General features: G+C 35.4%; 1 protein-coding gene across 5 annotated transcripts in view; it reads right to left on the minus strand.

Moving 5' to 3' along the window:
• Positions 1-22,562, minus strand: part of ABCC9 (ATP binding cassette subfamily C member 9) — a 153,920-nt gene that overhangs the window by 79,540 nt on the left and 51,818 nt on the right. For 3 of the 5 annotated variants that reach the window (XM_010337297.3, XM_074402879.1, XM_074402878.1), the window contains 5 exons: positions 20,832-20,939; positions 14,203-14,275; positions 11,083-11,188; positions 3,286-3,324; positions 1,774-1,875 (listed from right to left, as the gene is read on the minus strand). In XM_010337297.3, the coding sequence (XP_010335599.1) occupies positions 1,774-1,875; positions 3,286-3,324; positions 11,083-11,188; positions 14,203-14,275; positions 20,832-20,939 (428 nt within the window). The remainder of the gene's footprint in view (positions 1-1,773; positions 1,876-3,285; positions 3,325-11,082; positions 11,189-14,202; positions 14,276-20,831; positions 20,940-22,562) is intronic. The other 2 variants (XM_074402880.1, XM_074402881.1) reach the window with 1 other exon arrangement.

A 22,562-nucleotide genomic window follows, 5' to 3' on the forward strand; every position in this document is an offset into this window, starting at 1 on the left:
ATGCCAGTTTCTGCACTACATTTCTGGATACAAAGATAAATAAGTACAGTTTACCACTTTTTTTTTGGAAGATGGAGTCTTACTGTGTTGCCCAAGTTGGAGTGTGCAGTGGCACGATCTTGGCTCACTGCAACCTCCGCCTCCCGGGCTCAAGTGTTTCTCCCGCCTCAGCCTCCTGAGTAGCTAGAATTACAGGTGCACAGCACCATGCTCAGTTAATTTTTTTGTATTTTAGCAGAGGCGGGGTTTCACCACATTGCCGAGGGTGGTTTCGAACTTCTGAACTCAGGCAGTCAGCCTGCCTCAGACTCCCAAAGTGCTGAGATTATAGGTGTGAGCCACCACGCCTGGTCAGGTTCCCACTCTTAAAAAGCTAGTTCACAGAGCACAACACAAGACTGATGCAAGAACATATGATGATAAGTTTACCTTGTTAGGTGTTATAATGGAAGTCAGTACAAAGTATTCCTAGAACACAGAGGAAGAAATGACTGACCATTCTGAGAAGTTTCAGAGGAGGTAAAGCTTAAACTGTGTTCCGAAAGTTGAGTGGTGAGTTTTCAGGAAGAACATGAGTACGGAAGCTTTAAGGAACTTGAGAAAGTAAAAGTGGTCATGGTAAATGTGAGGGACAGAGGGAGGCTCATTATGGCTAAAGCAGAGTTTGCGAGTAGGTGTCCTTGTACCTTGTCATGCATGCTGGAGGGAGGAGACAAGGAGACAGGACTGACAGTGCTCAAGTTCCTGTAAGGCTGGGACTGGAAATCAGGTGAACCGGAAGTACAAGGAAGCGTGGAGATTGAAGGTGCTGGGGGAAATGGCCATGATTTTATTTTCTTAGTCAGTTCGTCTTAAAATAGTCGAGTCATTCTTGATCTTCCCTCTTCTTCCTGTTGATATCTGTCTATTGTTATGCTTCAGTTTTTTTCTCAGCCTCCCTTCTTTTACATTTCTACTGTCATTCCCAAGTGTAGGCAACACACACTGCATGCCTGGGTAGTTATTCCAACTAACTCATAAATGTCTCCATATATATGTATATATACACATATGTGAATCTGTATATATAGAATGCGTATCATTATAGCCAACTGGCTTTTAGGTCCCCCACCCCCTCACCCACTATCTGGTCTCAGCCTCCTGAATCTCTTTCTTTCTGGTTTGCTCCTGGGTTCTAAAGAATCCTGAAACAATTAGGTTTTATCTTTTGTATGGCCTACTTTTCTCCTCTATCCTTCTTCCTCATGCCTCTCCACTTACCTTACTCTCCTTAATTTTCAAGACCCATCTTAGGGTCCTAAGGCCCCTCTTGTAAGAGTGGCTCAAGGAAGGGGTCATACCTTCTTATGTGGCAGTGGTACTTAAAAGATGCTTGAAAGGTGGCATATTCTGGCTGCTCCAAGTTACCAGACCCCTGAGATCCTACATTCTTTTTCTTTTCACAGTTAAACTTCCTTCGTGAAATTTACTCGAATTTTTCCTTCTTTATCTTTTCACCAACTTAAGCAACACTCCCCCACTCTCACCCTCCCCAACCTACACATACACACTTCAGTTGCTTTTAGTCTTGGTGCACAAATTGTTCTCAATAAGGGTACAAGATGGGCTGGAACTTCCAATGTGACTTCAAAGAACTGATTCAAAAGACCTTGGTGAAGAGGATAAAAATGAGGCCAGCAGGAAGGAAAGTATACAGATGTAAAGTTTCCAGAAAACATTGTTCATTCCCAAACACATCAGAAAGAGCTCTAAACTTTATGTGTTCAAAATTACCTCTGTTTGTTAAAAGGACTTCCAAAAGTAATATTTTCTTCTACTGTAGCATTTAATAGCCAAGGCTTTTGAGCTGCATATGCCACAGAATACCTGTTCCTACTGAAAAATGAAAAAGAAAGACAAAATACCAGGATTATGCAAGAGTACTGTGCTGTGTATGATTATCTTATAAATAGAGAAATAAAATTAGTAAAGAATCTCAAACACAGAAATGGAAAACTTCTAAAAGAGAAAAATTAAAAGACTACCAGCCTTAACTAAGAAATGATTAAATATGCCACCTAAATTAAAAGGATAAGGATTGAATCAAAATGTCACATGTATAAAATTTGGTTTTGCACATTGAAGAGGTGTTTTGAGATCTAAACAACTAATTAAAATTTCCTTTTCTAAAACGACTTTAAAAAATAATTAAAAGATGAATAACAATTTACTCTCTCCAATAGCCACAGATATTTTTCTTTATACTAATAGCACTTTACTAACCATACATTCTACATGCAAACCTTAAAATCAGATGTTAATTGATATTATAATTATTGTATGGGTTTGTGGCTTAAGCACATTAACATATTTCATGGTAATAGATAATACATAAACATTTCAAAACAAAGAATATCTTAAGGAGTCCCTGAAACTTTCAATATTGAAATCATGTATTTAAAAACTGCATATTTCAAAATATATTGAAATAGCTTATATTTAAAAAAATAACTCCCTCTCTCTTCTTTTGACTTGCAAATTCTTCCAGACATCTATACATCAGACTCTAATTTCCAACAGTTTCCAATAGTGAGCTGAAGAGGATGATGGGATAGGAGTGGGGTAGAGGGCAGATCAGTTTAAAAGTCGGATTTCCACAGTTAGTTCATGATCTGTAAGTACTAATGAAGGAAATATGGTTAAAAGAGAGCACAGTTAAAAAAGAGAGTAGTTAGAAATGTTCAATGATCTTTCTAAAACATTACATCTTAGGAGCATAGGAGACATGATAATATAGAGTATGCTAGTAGTCTCTGAGATAATCATATGTACAGTAAAACAACGGTTCCCAACCTCTGACATACCTGCTTTCCCTCCCCACCCGACTCGGGTCTTTAAGGTTTTTTTCTTTCTTTCTTTTAAGTAGATGAAGCACTTGGCTCTTCATCTCTGCCTTACAAGTGGACCCCATCGCTGTTCAACTCAAATCAATATATGTATTAGTTCTTACATTTTTATTTTATGAAATCCCAAGACCAGTTTACTGAAAACAGTTTGAGTTTCAGCCAAAGCTGGGACATGTGTGACTCAGTCAGAGGAAAACAGTTGACATAAGGAGCCACTTTGTTTGGTAAATTAATTCTTTTAGCAGTCTGCCAAGGTTGCGAACCACTGCTGTTGGAAATATGCTAGTACACTTTAATAAATAACTATACATCATCAGAATAAACAAAATGAGATTAAAGAGATTAAAGTCTGAGGAAGGAAGTTATTCTTATTAAACTCAGGTTAAAATAGAAATAATACCTTCTGGTTGCTTCAAAAGAAGGCTCAGATTCATTTACACTGCAAGTATGGCAAACAATGTTCAGTAATTATGAAGTATAAACATAGAACCAATGTGCTCACACAACAGGTAAGAGATACAATAAACGTTGGACATATTAAAGAGCTACATTTCCCAAATAGTTTTTGGTATTAATTTCAAAGGCAAACTACATAAATAGTATTCTTCTTTATGTCTTCATCAGCTAGGAAATAATTACTTAGTAAGCTTCTAAAACATAGATAGCACTGTTCTCATTCATAAAAAATTTTAGTTCATAGCAATGATTTGGGTTCTAGTGCCAATCCTGCTCCACAAAGCTATGTAATTGGGGAATTCCTCTAGCATACAGTTTCCCAGTTTCATAAAGATTCTGTATGTCCAAGGCCTTCCAACCTTTAAAATTTTATTTTAATAAATTTAAATTCCAAATTAGCTACCCTAAAGCCAGAGCAGAAATATTTTTTGGGGCGCTAAACATGAAGGATACACAAAACACACAGGCCCCTCAGGAGCTTGTAAGAAAAACAGACATGCACAAGAAATCAAACTACATCTAAGCATAATTAATTATTGATACAATTAATGTAAAAAGTGGGCTTTGACTAGTCACAATTTGTTATGCCTGTATTATGAGGAAAGACACCTGAAGACCTATTTCTTTTATTGTTCTAATTTTTAATAATTTAGGGTCACAGTTGAATTCTGACACTCTGAAAGACCTAAATTCAATAACCTTATTCGTAATTAATGCCTACAAAAACTCCAAAAATTGATTCTATTTGACTTTGCAAAATGTTGTATGTTTTTATGGAAAAATTTACCTAATTATGCTACCTAATGATATTTGGTTTAGAGTTAGTAAGGATGATTTTCACTACTGCACACTGCTAATGATGTCTTGGGATGGCTGATAGAGGCAAAAAAAGCAGTATTAGACTAAAAATTTCCTCTCAATAATAATTATTCCCTGATTTAAGTTACTGATAAAAAATAAGGAAATACTCATTTTTCTAAATAACATTTTCCACACAAAATGCTTTAGATATGAAGACATTTAGACTTTATTTCCTGTGCTCTAAATCCAATAGGTGATCTCAATAGTTTTAATTAATTTGAGGAAGAGAAAGAAGAGGGGAGGAAGAGTCTGTGTGTGGCAGAAATGAATGTGTTAATCTGTATTCTGGCCATTTAAGTGGAAATGCCTATTAGACATGTGTCAATAAATACCTGTTGGACATTTGGGAATGTCAGCCCAAGGTGGAGATATGAATTTAGAATTCATCAATCTATTCAATAAGGATTAATTAAATTCCGACTATTTATTCAATATCAGTTCAAAAATATGCATTGATCACTACTTAGTGTCACACATGCTAGAGATACAGCAAACAAGAAAGATCCATTCCTTCTTTCATGCCACTTTCACTTTTGTGGGAGAAATAAAGGAACAAGGGCTAAGACAGATGGGGTAAAAGATGGTATTAGGGCACTAATCAAGAACGAAGAACCAACAACAAAGACACAAAGAACCAGAGAACCAAGCCACCTTTAGCAAATCTGAGTAAACAATAGAGTTTATGCCAGAGGCAAAATTAACAGTGTGCCATCTGAAAAAAAAAAAAAAAAAAGCCAAGAGTACTTCAGACCAGAGAAAATATGTATTAGAAAGCCATGAGGTATCCTGGTTACACAAAGAAGTGGTGTAAATTCAGCATGGCTGAAATGTAGGTGTAAATGGCAATGAACTTAAAAAACTAAGCCCAACCAGATAATGAAGGGGCTCATAAACCATTTTATAGAGCTTGAACTTTTCCTAAAAGTAAAAGAAAACCACTGAAAAGGTTTAAACAAGAGAGAGATATAGGTTCAGTTTAGAAATGTCATTCTGATCACAGAGTGCAACAAATGAACTAGAGGGAAGAAGACTGGAGATCACTAACGAAATCCTTTGCCAACCTCACAGATTTGACTCAGTCAAGTCACCTATATTTGTTCTTACAAAACCCTGTACTTTCTGGTATTTATAATGCATTAATCAAATAACCGTAAAATTATTTTCTTACTTCCTCTTGGTTTCCCTGCTAAACAGTAAGCTTCATGAAAACAGGGTCCTGGCTTCTCTCGTTCACTTGTTTCTCTCCCAACAGCTAATACAATGCTTTGCATATAACTGGTATGCAACCAATATTTTTTAACAAATGAATAAATGCAAGTGTCACAGAAACCAACAGAAAAGCTGATTTCAAGAAGTCATCATTGGGTGAAGAGTTCCCAAATCTGTGGAGAAGTAGGGCTGAGGACAAATTATTGGGGATTTAGCACTTAGGCAGTCATTGGTGAGAAACTTTCATCCAGGTTGCAATGCACAGAGTAAAGGAGCAAAACAGAGGTTAAGTGTGGGTGGACCACATCGTTAAAAAGAGGACTATTTCAGCGATTGAGAGATAAGTAAGACCATTTTTTAAAAAATGGGTGAGGCATAATGGAGTGTGAAGAGCAATAAACAAAGACATTCATAAGAAAAAAGGGTTAATTAATCCAGTAAGATCCTGAAAAATGCAAAACAGCACATAGGGGAACTTAACTTCTGAAAACCTCTCCTTGAAGGATTTATGTATATTCTCCTTTAAGAGTTGTATATACCACACATTTCTTATTGTCAGAGAAAGAAAAAAGAGGTCAATATAGATCCATTTGTAGGTAATCGTCTTCCAAGAGCAAATTAACCTATTATTCCACTAACATTTTAATGAATAATGTTATAATCCTTAACTTCCAAAGCTTACCTATTCCAGCCCTCTCACATATCAGTATGTTTAATCAAATTCAATTGTGGAAGGTTATATTTTTTTCTCTTCCAAAATAAAGATGTAGATTTAGCTCCGTCTAGACTTGTTCTCCACTATTCAATGTGGTACTCAACAGCACTCAAGACAACAAGAGACTGCAAAGGGTTCAGATATAAAATCCCCTTCTAGAAAATAAAGTTTCACTTCTGAAAACCTCTCCATGAAGAATTTGTGTATATTTTCCTTCAAGAGCAAAAGTTAAAGTTGATAAAGTGTATTAGCAATTTCCAAGTATTATGATTAATAATTTTATGGAATGGGAAAGTTGAGTTTTGCAAGTTTAAATCAGGAATGACATTTGGAAGAAGGGAAACTAGATTTGGCACAAACATTATATATTACATCTGATCCAGGAAAGCTGACATAATATATTATTCCTTCGTGCCAGGCAAAGTCACATGAAAAGGGATAACTCCTCCATTTGTCTGAAAATAATTGAAGCACTGTTACATAGCTGATTACGCCAAGATGGTGGAAGTCAGAATATCAGGACAGAAGGGGCCTGAAGAATAGTATGATTGATGGCACGGGTGAGAGGGAAAAAATAAATAAAGGAAAGCAAAGATAAATGACAGCTCTTTCTTACATAATTACCACCACAATTAAAAAGCATTCTGGACTCTCTCACTGAAACCATCCATCAGGTAAGGCATTTTTTAGTTCTAGCTCCTATGATATCAGTAGAAATTATTGCTTTTCATGACAACCAGGAAAGGACTTCAGTCAGGCACATTTGTTTTTCAACAGATATGAAGCAAACCTGAATGCAGGACAGATGTGCACATCGGCATTCTGACAATTTTGGAGAATGTTTTCGTTCCTCTCTCCTCTCTCTAATCTTTTCTTTTCTGGGTCTACCACATGTCAGACTAGGTCAAAGGAAGCAATTCCCAGGGAAACAACTATTAGCATTTTTGTGTACCCCATTCTACCCACATAGGTGTGTGTTGGATGAACAGCAACACCTTTTCTCCAGCCCAAAGTAAACATTTCCTGCTGCAATAGGTCAGAGTACTTTATTGGATTTTGTTCATGCCTATCTATGAGGACACATTTAAAAATAAAATTTATGCAATCAGAGACACATGTCATGGTGAAAGAATGATAGCAAGATATTTGGTATCTTACCATATTATTTAGTTTGTTTTGCTTTAGGCTTTAAAAAATATGAAACAATTCAGTCTGTTGAAGCAAAAGACTTCTAAGCGTTTACACAACAGCAGCTTATAAATATCAAAATTTCTAAATTAGCTTTGCTTTAATAGTTATATGTCTTTTTTAAATTGGACTGGGCATGCAGCTTTTGTTTCTGGGATGAAAAGAGCAATTGCAAATAACTCTTTTAAAAAGTTATTTTTAAATAACTCTTTTGAACTCCCCTGAACATTCCTGATCCTAAAATATGTTTTATCATATATTAAGAATAATATGAAATAAAATCCTTTTAATTAAATAAAAATAGAATTTGCATTAACTTATTCAATGTATTAGAGGATTACTTTTTCATTTGTTTGTTGAACTAACAAACATTTTTGAATAAAACTTTATGAGAATTTTATAAATACTCAGAATTATCTTAATTTTCTTTTTACACTTTCATACTACTGGCTCTGGCTCCAAGGTATATGCTGAATCTATTCACTTTGGTCCATTTCACAGCGACCATGGTACATCAAGCTACCTTCAACTCTCATCTGAATTAGTGAAATGAACTCATTTAAGGTTTCCCTCAATTCCCCTCTTGCCTCTGTAATTCATTCTCTACACAACAAATCGGAATCATCTTTTCAAATTGCACATCATATCTTTGCAAAATGTAAATCACTCGTCTACTTAAACTTCTCTAATATTTTCCCACTGAACTTAGAACAAAATCTTAGCTCCTTATCATACCCAGAATATTTGCCTCCCTTTCTAGGAAGCCTCAGCTTGCACCTGCCTCAGTCAGTATTTATCAGCCATTCTAGACCCTTTTTGGATCCTCAAACACACCTCACAGGTATAGTACCTTTTGCTATATTGCCTTGTTTTATCATCTTCATGACATTTATCAAAGTCTAATATATCTTTTCCTTGTTGATTACTTATATACAGCCCATGTTCTAGACTGTAACTGCATGAGAAAAAGATTTGTCTTGTCTTGTGCACGTCTATATCTTTGATACCTAAATCAGTGTTTGGCATGAAGGAGGTACTCAGTAAAGGTTGAATGAAAATAAAAAGGACCAAGAAACAAAATAGCTGTATTCCATACTAAACATAGAAGATGGTCCAACTGATGTACAATTTATGCATTTCTCCAAATGGAGTTAATTTCATTCCTGGATCAAACTAGATGTTGAAGATCTGCATACTTAGACCATGTTGATTTAATACTACCTATGCCACATCTACCTCCTGCATGCCCTCTAAACCTTTAAATAGTTACTATGTAATCTATAATCCAGTATTATATTCTGAATTTTATTTGTAATAATTGGCACATGGAATTTGCTTTTGAATAAATTTTAGGAATATCAAGGACATTAGAATTAAATAACCTTTTATTGACTTTTTATGAGGTATATGGAAGATATTTCTTTAGTTTCTTTCTTTTCCTTCTTTCTTTCTTTTCTTTTTTTTTTTTTTTTTTTTAAGAGAAATGGTTTTTCTCTGCCACCTAGGCTGGAGTGTGGTGGCACATTCACAGATCACTACAGACTCAAACCCCTGGGGTCAAGAGATCTTCCTGCTTCAGTCTCCCAAGTAGCTAGGACTACAGGTATGCATCACAATGCCCTGCTGATTTTTTAAACTTTTTATACAGATAGGGTCTCACTATGTTGCCAAGGCTGGTCTTGAACTTCTGGCTTCAAGTAATACTCCTGCCTCAGCTTCCCAAAGTGCTGGGATTGCCGATATAAACCACAGTTGGGCAGATTTCTTTCATAGTTCTCTTCAAGAAAAGTAAATCAACCTTTATTGAGTAAATGTATTTCTATTTGTTCCTCATGTTTCCTCCTTGGCTTAGCTTTCATGAGGTAAAGAGAGAAATTTGTGGCCAATATTTTATAATTATACAGGACTTCAGTACATGCATTTATGTCTATTACAACCTCAGGTGATTATTTAAACAATATTTTAAAAATTTCTTTACCTTTATCTTTCCAACTCTACTATACTATGTTATTTTAAATAAAACAATACAAAACTTTATGAAATAAGGCAATATAACTGGTATACATGCTTAGGAAAGGAATAAAATAAATAACTAGGCTATAAAGAATATTTTCTGCATTCTCACATCATTTCTTTATTTAGTAACACAATGATAATTATTAATGATAATATTGGGGGTCAATTTAGCCCAAGTGGAGCGGAGGCCTGGAAACTTAAATTACACTTGGAACAGGCCATATTAGGACAGTTTCCTGGTAGTATGAAAATAAAATCTCAAGCCTCTTCTGTCACTGTCATTCCTTCTCTCTGTTTTAATGATGATAAATCAGGATAAAAACAAAAACCAAATAACTTAATTATGGTTGTACAAGCCACACAATATAATTAAATCCAGCGGGATCTGCTTCTTCATCCAAGATGGAAGTGACAGTGGCTAGGGGAACATCATCTAGTGCCTGAGGGTAGTGACAGGGGAAACCTTGTCTCGTGCCATGAAGCAAACTGAGGTAGCAATGATTTACTGAGCTCTCTCCTAAATATGCAGTGAACAGTTGCAAGGCTACTATTTGCTAGATTTGCTCAACAGGGATAAAATGTACATTCAACAATTCTCTCTCTTTTGTTCTTCTCTTGCCAATGACATTGAAAACAGATTTACACTTCTACTGGTTTCAGTCTGAATTTCACAACCAAGATTTTGTTTTTTCAATTCTTAAAACGGTCATAGTCTGCTCATTCTTGAGAGATGTCTATGTATGTTAACAGCCACCCCAGCCACAGAATTCATAAGAGTAGGTACAAAATCGTATGAAAGAATTTCCGTAGGTTTCCCAATTGATATTTGGGATAAGAGAATCCCTTGGTATGGGGGCTGTCATGTGCACTGTAGGATGTTTAGCAGCATCCCTGGCCTCTATCCACCAGACCAGTAGCAACCCAGTGCTTCCGTGTGAAACCAGAAATGTCTCCAGACATTGCCAAATGTCCCGAGGGACAAAAGTCACAGCTGTTTGAGAACCACTGGTCTAGAGCCTAATTTCTTAGATTAGTTATAGCCAATTTCTTCATAAACTACTTATGAGGAGTCTACTAAGTAGGCCAAACTAAATAAATATAATTTGCTCTTTATTAACCAATTATGTAACATATTTATGAATCACTTTTAATACCACAATATGCTTTGACCACCATTCAAATATCTAGAAGAAAAATTATGCTGGAAGCAATCATTCAAATTTCTGGAAGACGCGCTCTCTTTTCCATGTCTTTAGCACTGCACAACACACTAATCAACCCTACTCTTATCTCCAATTAGGTAATTCTAGTATCTAGTGTAAGTAAGCATAAGGATAAATAGTTGATTTTTACTTTCTTATACAGATTTTGGAAAAGATAATTTGACATTTCTTCTCTGAACAATGAACCTTTAAGGCACTGCTTCTATTTAAGCCTTATAAATAATGTAAGTTTTCCATAACTTATTTTATTATATAATGAGCTTTTAAGTTATTTGTTACCCATTTAATTTTAAAAATCTATCTTTACAATTCCAACCTTACTTTTATCTCAGCAATATACTACTTTATGCTATTATAAAAACTTTTTACTTATAACATTTAAGGTTACCACTCATTTTTTTTTTAAGCTGTGCTTACTTCTGAGGGGTGTTCAGAGTCAGAACATGTAAATGTATTTCTCTACGTTCTTTCCTTGGAGGATTATCAGATGTATGAGACAGCAACAAAAGCCAACTAAAAATACACATACTTGCTCCAGTGAACTTTTCCTTCCAAAGTCTGCATCTCACCAAGGATGGCAAGGAGAAGAGAGGACTTCCCACATCCTACTTGGCCCACAATCATGGTTAACTGACCTAGAAAAGCAAAACAAAGGATAACTGCAGAATGAGATGGAATTCTTAGTGAAATAAAATCAAAACACATTTAGAAAAAGCTAATGTTTTATAATCACTGGCTAGTTTTGATTTCTAGCGATAAGGTATTCTAAACAGCTCCTTTCTGTGATAAGTCTTTTTGGAAAAAGAAAAAAATATATATATATATATGTATATATATATAATGATTTATTATTTTTAAAACTATGAGAATAGCTGATATCAGTAAAGAGAGCAATGAAATAATTGCCCAGATCATCTAGATTAGTTTTAATTTTATTATTCAATTCATTCAGAGTAGAAAGGGCATTTTTGACTAAAATAAATAATCAGGATAAAAGTGATTTGGGCTAAGTTACTAAGACACTCTCTTCTTCAGTTTCTCTCTTTGTTTTGCATTTATAACAGAAAAATCTTCACCTAATGAACATCGGGCCAGGTCAAAAAATATTTCTATTCAATTATAGAGACATTTTAAGGAAAAATTACTGGGTTTATTCTTAAATATCTTATTCTTTTTGATGCTACTGTGGATAGTATTTTCTTAGTTGAAGACGGTTTGTTGTTAGCGTATAAGTACTTGAAAATAAAATTAACCAAGGAGGTGAAAAATATATACACTGAAAACTATGACATTGATGAAAACACAAACAAAAAAATGAAAAGACATCTGGGCTTAGGGACTGAAAAATTAATATTGTTAAAATGTCCATGCTACCCAAAGCAATCTACAGATTCAATGTAATTCTTATACATATCCCAATGGATTTTTTTTTACAGAAATAGAAAAACTAATTCCAAAATTCATATGAAAACGTAGACCCCCAAACAGCCAAAGCTATCTTAAGAAAGCAGAACAAAGCTGGAGGTATCATACTTTTTGCTTGTAAAATATATTACAAACCCACAGTAATCAAAACAATGTGGTACTTGCATAAAGACAGATGCATAAATCAATGGAAGAGGAGAGGCCATAAATAAACCTATACATATACAGTCAACTGATCATCAACAAGGGCATTTAAAAAACTGAAATATCTACATGCAAAAGAGTAAAATTGGAGCCTATACTATACCATACACAAAAATCAACTCAAAATGGATTGAAAACTTAAATGTCAGAGCTGACAAACTACAAAAATCCTTAAAGAAAAAAATAGAGGAAAATCTTAGCATTGAACTTGGCAGTGATTTCTTGGATTTCACACCAAAGCACAGGCAACAAAACCAAAAATAGATAAATAGAACTACATTAAGCTAAAGAGCTTCTGCAAAGCAAAGGAAACAACAGAATGAAAAGGAGACCTATGGAATGAGAGAAAATATTTGCAAACTATCTATCTGATAAGAGGTTAATATCCAAAATATAAAATAGCAAAAACAAAAACAAAAAACTAAAACAGAAACAAAACAAATAATCCAATAAAAAATGGGCAAAGAACCTGAATAGAGATATTTCTCCAAATAAGACATACAAATGGCTACCAGGTATATATAAAATGGCATTCAACAATACTAATCATCAGGGAAATACAAATCAAAACCATAATGAGAGATCACCTCACACCTGTTAGAAGGGCTGAAATTAAAAAAAAGGTGAAAGATAAGAAGTATTAGTGAGCATGTGGAGAAACTGGAACCCTTACACACTGTTGCTGGTAATGTAGAAGTGTGCAGCCAACCATGAAAAACAGAATGTAGTTCCTAGAAAAACTAAAAATAGAATTGCCATATGATCCAACAATCCTACTTCTGGGTATTTTTGCAAGAGAATCAGAATTAAGGTCTCAAAGAGATATCTGCTCCCCCATTTTCATTATAGCATCCTTCACAATACCCAAGATATTGAAACAACCCAAATGTCCATTGACATAAAAATGAATAAAGAAAATGTGGTATATACATGCAATGGGTTATTATTCAGTCTTATAAAAAGAAGGAAATCCTGCCATTCATAACAACATGGATGAACCTAGAGGACATTAAGCTAAATGAAATAAGCCAGTCACAGAAGGACAAATGCTGTATGATTCCACTTATATGAGTTACCTAAAATTTTGACTCTTTTAGGTATTTTAACTAATTTAGTCAAAATTTTAGATATTTCTTTTCACAGAAGCAGAAAATAGAATGGTGGGTTCCAGGGGATGGGGGAAAGGGAAATGGGAAATTGTTGTTCAATAGGTATTACTGCATTTCCGTTATGTGAGATGAGTAAGTTCTAGAAATCTGCTGGTCAATGTAGTACCTAGTACCTACAATTAACAATATAGTACTCTGTATTTTAAAATGTGTTAAGAGGATAAGTTTCATATTAAGTATTCTTCTCACACAAAAAAAATAAAATGAAAACAGAAGAACAGAAGGAAATTTTTGGTAGCAACTGCATATTGAGTATGCCTTTATTGTGGTGATGGTTTTCACAGGTGTGTGTGTATATATATATGTGTGTATGTATACGTATATGTGTGTGTGTGTGTGTGTGTGTGTGTGTGCATATATATATATACCAAAACTCATCAAAATGTAAGCATCAAATATGTGGAATTTTTGTGAATCAATTACACTTCAATAAAACTTTTTAAAATATTAAATCCACATAATTATTGGATATTTAAGTTTTAAGTATCTTGAAAACTTCATCAGTATTTCTCATGGATAGAAAATAAGTTTCTCATATACTCATTCTTTAAAGTGTTTCTCAAACAAAAAGTGAAATCAACCACCCCACTGTTTAAATTGTCCAAATCAGCAAATGAACAGTAAATAATTGTCCAAAGGTATAGACTCCATAGTGAAAGGCAGGTCTTATCATTTCCAGCCCTGTTTCCACAGTGACACAGTGGCTCACAAGCAAAATGGTGCAAATAGGTAACCATAAATAATATTGATGTCTTTAAAAAGTCTTTCTCTTTTTTTAAGGCTCAATTATCTTGAAAAACCATGATTATGGTCATGAATAATTACAAAAATGCGTGACAAATGACTCTTACCTGTTGGAATTCGAATGTCTATATTGGATAATGTAGCTAAACCACTTCCCCATGAAAAGTACCCATTTGTGACCTATGAAAAAAAAAATTAGAAATTAAATTATATATGTGGTATCAATGAATAATTCTAATTAAAATAAAAATTTTTTAGTGCTAAAAGACAACACAAGGTAGAACACACAATGATGAAATTCTGATTTAGAGTTATTTAGTGATAGTAATGAAAAATTAAAAAGAATGAAAGTGAAAGGAGGGTCTTTCAATTTGTGATATGAAGATTGCTAAAAATTTTCTTTTAAAATTTGGAATTACTGCATCTTTTATATAGAGACATTCTTAAAAGACAATTATTCCAAACATTTTCCAACAAAATCCCCACATTAACTTTTTTCTCACTGCCAGACAATTCCCCAGATCCTACTGATTAAAATAAAGAAGAGAAATAACCACAACTTATTTCAGCAAAATGACTGCATTGACTGAGGAGGAAAAGTCTATAATTAATGAATTTCCTGAACTGTGTAGGCTATTCATTGAAGTTTAAAAAAAAAAAAAAGGATAAAGAATAATAAAAGAAGTGAGCCAACATTGCTTCTGGTATAAATGCCAACAATCAGCAGAGATCACAATACCCTGTATTCATCCCACGAAATCTATTTGTTTTAATAAGCTTCAAGTTGACTTAATAGTTTTACCAGTTATAAAAATAGAAAATAAAACAATAACAGAACCTCAAATTAGAAGGATGGAGTAGATACAGATGAGGGGAGGAAGGGCTCCTAAAAATCAGGAGAAATTAAAGATACACTTCACTCATAAACTAATATTTTATTTCAAAACCACAAATGAAATTCCAAAGCACACTATTGTTTTGGAATTTTGCAGAATGGATTTGTGATATCTCAATTTTAACTACATATAACATGAAAACTTCATAAAATAAAAAGAGTGAAAAACTCTGCTTGTAAAGGTTATGTTTTTCCATGCAGGTTTTCTCTAGCTTGTAATACGTATGGCACAATATTTAGTAATAGCGGTCACATAGCTATGCATGAAATTAGTCATGGAAGGAGGGTCTCATGGAAGGGCTGGATCAGAAACACTGATTGCTTTATAAATATGGCTGATCATCCTCATTCTGTGTGAGGCACTATGTTAGGTTGGTGTGGGTTACAAAGAAGGCATAAGACATCTTCCCTGCTCTCTTGAAGCTTGCAATCTGTTGAGCAAGCAAACCATGGAAAGAAGTGAGGACAAGACAAGATAGTATGGGCTAAGTACCAAATAAAAGGGACAGACAGACACTAAGTACAACAGCAGCTCATAAAGAAAATCATTTACCTCTGGGATGAATCAAAACACTTTTTTAAAAAAAGAGGCCTTTTAGCTGGTTTTGTAAAATATACTGAATGTCAATGAAAGCGCTTGTAGGTAAAGAACTATAGTGAGAATAGGACGAAGATCAGAAAAACTAGAAAATATTTCAGGGGAAATGATGAATAGAGCCAGCTGGGGCAGAGCTGGCTGGGGCTGTCATTATGGTTAAATGACAAATAGCACTCAAAGAAATTATACAGCCTGAAAGGCTGAAGATTTTTTTCTCTCCGAGAGTAGGTGAGGAGGCTAAAAGAGGTACAAACATTGATGCTTGTGGACAAGGGCCGGCATGAAACCGAGAGAGGCCCTACATGACACTTGATGTTCTCAGTGAACTGGGAGCTAAGGTGATCTGGAGAAACAGGAGGCGAAAGGAGAGAGAAAGAGGTGGGAATAGAGTGGTGACAGCTGCATAGCTACTGTAGGTTTGGAAAGTAATGCTGCTAAGAGGCATGTAAAAGGATGGCAGATAGCTACTGGGGGAGGGGTGTCAGCTGAGGTTGGAGATAATAAATCGGTGGCCACGCTGGCCTGCACCACTGTGTCACCTTCTCCATAGCACTCAGCAGTCTGGTTATAGATGTGTAGAAGGCATGAGGTTGGATTGCTGCAGAAAGGTACTCAAGGACTGGGAGAAAAAAGAAGGGGCTCAAGATATCGAAGCTTTCAATGGTGTTAAAAAACAATGACCAGGAAAGTAAAAGCCTGAGAAAACTTGGGGACCAAGATTTTGTTGTCAGTGACTGACAAGTCTAATAGAGTAAGATAGAGGGGATGCAGTTCCAGGTAGTGACCAAGTGTAACTCCAGGTGAGGTTGTGCAAATGGAGTGATGGTAGATTAGGGGATTTTCGGGCTGCGATACTAGATAGACTGTGCCCTTGGAAGTTTAAATCCTATCCATCTGTGGCACATACAAAGTTAAAAAGGTGGACTAGGAAACATACTCACATCTACATTGAAGGTGGAAGAGTGATTATGAGGTCTTCTGAAAAGCTTTATGAGTGTGGCAGGGGAAGGTTATGGTCTGAAAGTAGCAGGAAAGAACTAGATTTTGGAAGAATGCAATGTCACCTTCCGATTTGGTGCTACATAGAAGTAAAAAAGGAACAACATCCACCCAAGAAAGATGGAAGAGGAGGAAGGCTAAAGTTAATTTCTCCTGCTGCCATTTACACTTTCATTCCCTCCTGCCTTTTACAAAATGCACTAAATTGCCCACCAGCCTAGATGTTTGCACTTGGAAAATCAGCTAATATATAAGTCAATCTTCATAAAGGTTCATGTAAGGATAGATCCAATGATGATCATCAGAGCAGGATTTGTGATAGAAGATGGAGGCAAGCTCAGTGTCCATCACTAGGGAATAAGTAAAATGCAGTGATGCATTCTACAGGATACAATGGTGCCCTTAGAAGGAGCAAACGATCATGAAAACATTTGTCAGTTGAGAGCACATAGACGCTCATGACAACCTGCATATTTTACAAGGATATGAGCATGCCTAAGCACATCAAGCACATTAGAGCTGGTTCTATAATGATGGGGTAGGGGTAGGTATATTGAGGATAAGGTGACTTTGATAGGAAGGAGTATCAGGGCTATGGGGAAATAATGAATTAAAATTTAAAAGCAGGAGCCATATAGACACAAAAAGTCACCTAGTATGTGATTCCATTTACAAGAAGTATCTAGAATAGGCAAATCCATAGAAACAGAATGCAGATTAGTTGCTGCTGGGGGAAGGGGAGTGGGAAATGGGGAACAATTGCTAAATGGATTTGAGATTTCCTCTTGGGGTGATGAAATAGTTTTGGAACTAGGTAAAGGTGATGGTTGCACAACATTGTGAATGTTCTAAACACCACTGGACTGTTCACTTTGAAATGGTTGTCGGTGAATTTCACCTCAATGAAAAGAAGTTTTTAAAAATTTAAAGACAGAGGATGCACAGACCACTGTCCATTTCCTTCTGCTGAAAATAAGTAACAATGCTGAACAAAATTTGGTTTGTAAAACATCTCACTAAAGAAAGCAGTTATGAAATGTCAAGTCAAAATATAAGGAAAAAAATACAAATTCAAAGATGTGAGCCTCAGAGCACCTAAGCCTCTTTCCCACAGGGGCCAAGTAGAGCTAAGAAGGTTTAAAAAAAAAAAAAGTATAAAGACTTGTTCTAAATGGTATCCATATTTATTAGAAAACTGTAGTAATCATTACAGTGGAATAATGAGCAGACAAATAAACCTGAGAAAAATAAATAAAGACTATCAATTGATCCACACCTATATAGATCCTTAATGTGTAACTGACATCACACTGAAGATCAGTAGGGATGGTGATCAATACATGGGGCTAGGCAACTGGATATCGCACTTGAAAACATTAAATCAGACCTTACTGATTTACTACTAAATTTAGGAAAATGGCTACTAATAAATGTACTACTGCTACATTTGCGATTTACTAATAAATTATTCATCACTGACTTACCTACTAAATCACATCCCTACTTCACACTAAACACAAAAATTGATTTTACATGTGTTAAAGAACTAAAGGTAAAAAATATAGTTTCGAAGCTTTTAGAAGCTAATATAGAATGTCTTCATGACCTCTGGGTAAGAAAAGTTTTTTTAAGAACAAAAAACGAAAGCATTAACCATAACTGGGGCAAGGAGAGTTGGAAATGGGGAACAATTGCTTAATGTTTCCTCTTGGGGGTCACAAAATAGTTTTGGAACTAGGTAAAGGTAGTGGTTGTTATATACTAAGTTGTTATATACTAACTAAAAGTTGTATACTAGACTATATTAAAATTAAGAACTTCTGTTCAATGAAAGATATTACAGAGCAGAAAGCCAAGCCACATAAGAGTGCAAGAAGAATTTTGCAACATGTATGAATGTCAAAGTAGTACCAAGAATTTTTAAAGAGGAGAAGGACAAATAACCTGGCAATTCACAAAAGAGACATTTAAACCAAACCCTAATGGCCATTTCCATATATATATATATATATATATATATATATATATATATATATATATAAATGGAAAGGTGCTTGACCTCATTTGTAATCAGAAAAATGCAAATAAAAATCACAGCAAGATACAATTGTATTTCTCCCAGCACACAACACTTGGCAAAAAATGAGAAGCACTGGTGAAGATGTAGAGCAACTGGAACTCTCAGTCACTTCTGGTGAAAGTGTAAATTGCACAGTCACTTTGGAAAACAGTTTGCCATTACCTGGGAAGGTTGAGGATGCATACACCCTATAACTCAGCAACTGTTCACAATGGCCTCAAGCTGAAAAATGCTCAAGAGCCCATCAAAAGTAGAACAGATATGAAATTTTGATATATTTATACAATAGAACAATTTATATGATAGAACATCATTGAACAAATGAATTACAGTTACAGCAATATGGATGAATTACACATACATAATGTTGACCAAAAGAATAAACACACACACACACACACACACACAAAACACACACACACATACATTTAAACTTTAAAGAAACTAAAAATATGTTTTTAGGGAGGCATGCATAGCAAGAATAGTCAAGGAAATGATGACTATAGAAGTCAGTATGGCAATTATATCTCAGGGGAAAGATATAAGAGAACAGCAAATATATGTTGGGGGATTTTCTGAGGGAGCTGCTGATGTAACTATGTACTTCTCTGCAGTATATTGTATTTCACAATAAAATATTTCAAAAAGATAAATACATTATTACCAATTTGTGAGTTTTCACCATTAATAAAAGATTAATTTGGGCTTAAAAGTGAGCCTGAAACTGCGGAGGCCAGTCAGAGGCACAGGAAACCCAAAGCCATTGATAAGCAGCATTTTTTTTTTTTAATGCATGAATGGTCAATTTTGGAAAAAAAAATCATAATGGTCTCTTTTTTTTCCATTATGAGACACATGGAAAAGACATATTTTTAGATTCCTATTACAGTGAACAGAAAATGTCAATTAAAAACTGGCCCTTTTTTTGACTAATATATTAGTAGTTATCTGGGCATAGCAAAGAAACAACAGCATAGAAGATCCTTTCCAATCTCTCATTCCTTATCTTTTCATAGCCCCTAGTTCACACACTGCCTGAACATTATGATTGCCTAGGGAACAACACACACACACACACACACACACACACACACACACACACACACACATTTTTAAAGCTTTGTAGGTGATTCTAATGCATAGCCAAAGTCAAAAATCACTAGAGCTCTCTTTAATGCATATGTGACATATCCTTTTAACCCCCAAACAACCACACTAAAATGGCATGTCTACCTCAAGATGGGCAAACCGTGGCTCAGTGAGGCATAGTAATTTGCCCAAACATCACACATCAAATTAGTGGAAAAGGGGGGGCTAGCACTAGCTTTTTCCACTCAATCACGTTTGTTCCAATAATGAAGTGGTTATTGCGGGAAGGTATTGTGTCAGGTGTCAAGGAGAGAGAGACCTAAACATAGCTCTTGGCTCTATTATACACCCCACACTGAGCCTCCTCCTCTCTCTGACTGGCCCAGACTGTGCAGGGGAGTTGGATATCCTGCAGTAGCCAATGCAGCCAGTTTGCTAAGTTTCCAGGACTCTGGCAGGTCCCATGGCTAGAGGCCCTTGACTGCTGCCGGCAGCTACTCCAATTCCTGCCCAATGCTGACCACTCCCTGGGCTTATCCCCAGCTCTTGGTTGCCTGTTCCACCTTAACTTAAGCACACACGCCTGGGGCAAGTCCAAACAGCCAAGTCTGTAATCAGATCAAGTGCTGTACCGGGAAACTGTTGAATGCATACACTAGCCTGAGTCTCCCCTGATAGAAAACAATGACTATCTAATTTATATTCCTAAAACTTGAATTTATAATATTGTTATTCTCCATAAGTCAATTTATTTGGTTGACAAACATAGGAATACCAAAAATAAAAAATAATAAATAAATAAATAAATAAATGTGACACTAGCTTCTAAAGCAGATTCAGAAGAAAGGCACATTCTCTGGGTATTGAAATGTACTGCTGGAACAAAAATTGTGGTTGGGAGATGTGGAAGAACTGACAATTAAAACTCATCAGAATGTGATTTTAAATGTTATTACGGTTAATGACAACTGTAAAACGAATTTAAAGGTACAATTTAGGACACTTGCAGAACTTCATCATGAAGTAGTAACATAAATGTTTCTATTCATGTAAGAATCCAGGAAATAAAAATAACCTTTATGGCAATATCCTCTGTTTCTGTGGGACGTAGACGCCGTGTTGATTGCTCATAGCTGTCCAGGTGATATCTTCCAGGCTGTTTCCTGTTTATAGTTTTTGGCTGCTGCATTCCAAACGGAAAAGAACACAAGTTGAAGCTTTATTTTAAAAAATCAGGTTTTGCTGAACATTTACTCACATTGCTGCCTCACTTAAGTTCCAACGAAAAGAAACAAGTGGATGTCATATTTTAATTGTTTCAATGACTCTTTAAAAAAAAAACAACAAAAGAATTCTTAAGCTATAGTTAAATCTAATTTGCATGCCTCTTAAGAAAAATGAAAATACTAAAATAGGATACTTGCAAATGATGGAAGGTTAAAGTACAGGCCTCAAACTAAGTTTTGGATAATCTTTTTCCAATGATATGGATGGATTATACCCAGGCAATAAAAACAGCTGTGTGGTGTTAAAAGGTGATCAGATGAACTCAGGTCAAACTGGAATCCATTTGTTAGGCTATGACATGGTTTGGCTGCATCCCACCTCAAATCTCCACTTGAATTGTAGCTCCCATAATTTTCACATGTCATGGGATTAACTGAATCATGAGGATGGGTCTTTTCCCATGTTGTTTTTGTGGTAACGAATAAGCCTCAAGAGATCTGATGATTTTACAAAGGAGAGTTCCTCGGCACACGCTGTCGTGCCAGCTGCCATGTAAGACATGCCTTTACGTCTCCTTTGTCTTCCACTGTGGTTGCGAGGCCTCCCCAGCCATGTGGAACTATGAGGCCATTAAATCTCTTTTCTTTATAAATTACCCAATCTCAAGTATGTCTTTATTAGCAGCATGAGAACAGACTAACATAGCTATCAGGCTTTTATTCCACCAGTAGATTGCTGATTATTCTCTGAATCATGATAATTTTAAATCTGATACACTCACATAAATCAGATTGAGCTACACAGCACACAGAATCCGCTATGGATTGACAGAAGCATAAAGCTCTAGATTTTTTTGATCCAAAGATATTATAGTGTTTCATCAAGAGATCCATAAGTCTTACAAAATGATCTAGTCTATTTCAAATTTTATAGCCCTATTCCTAGTCAACAAACCAAAGCATCCATTGTAAAGAGGATGCCAGCTGAGGTGCGACAGCCTTCACATATTTAGGTGAACATAAGTCATACCTAGAAATTTGTCATTCTCTAATTTTTGAGTTCAGTTTCACACAGAGATAAATGGCTAAAGAGAAGGTAGAATATTTAGCTCATAAACCTCTCATTTGGAAAAAATTTAAAGCTCAAACTTTCTGCCAGAAACATAATAAATCAGTATTTCAACATAAATAATTTTGTTTTTTAAAACAGAGTCTCACTCTGTCACCCAGGCTGAAGTGCAGTGGCATGAATACAACTCACTGCAGCCTCAACCTCCCAGGCTCAAATGATCCTGCCATCTCAGCCTCCTGAGAAGCTGGGACTACAAGTGCATACCATCATGCCTGGCTAACTTATCTATTTGTAAAGACGGGTTCTTCCTGTGTTGCCCAGGTTGGTCTTAAACACCTGGATACAAGCAATCCTCCCATCTCAGCTTCCCAAAGTGCTGAGACAATAGGTATGAACCACTGTACTCAGCCGTAATTATCTTCCCTACTCAAATACCTTATAAAGACTATGAAGGCTAAGTAATAATACATTTTAAACTGTTAAGTTACCTAGGAAAGCAAAGGATTCT

Source organism: Saimiri boliviensis, chromosome 7 (assembly GCF_048565385.1).
Source record: "Saimiri boliviensis isolate mSaiBol1 chromosome 7, mSaiBol1.pri, whole genome shotgun sequence".
Classification (NCBI taxonomy): domain Eukaryota; kingdom Metazoa; phylum Chordata; class Mammalia; order Primates; family Cebidae; genus Saimiri; species Saimiri boliviensis.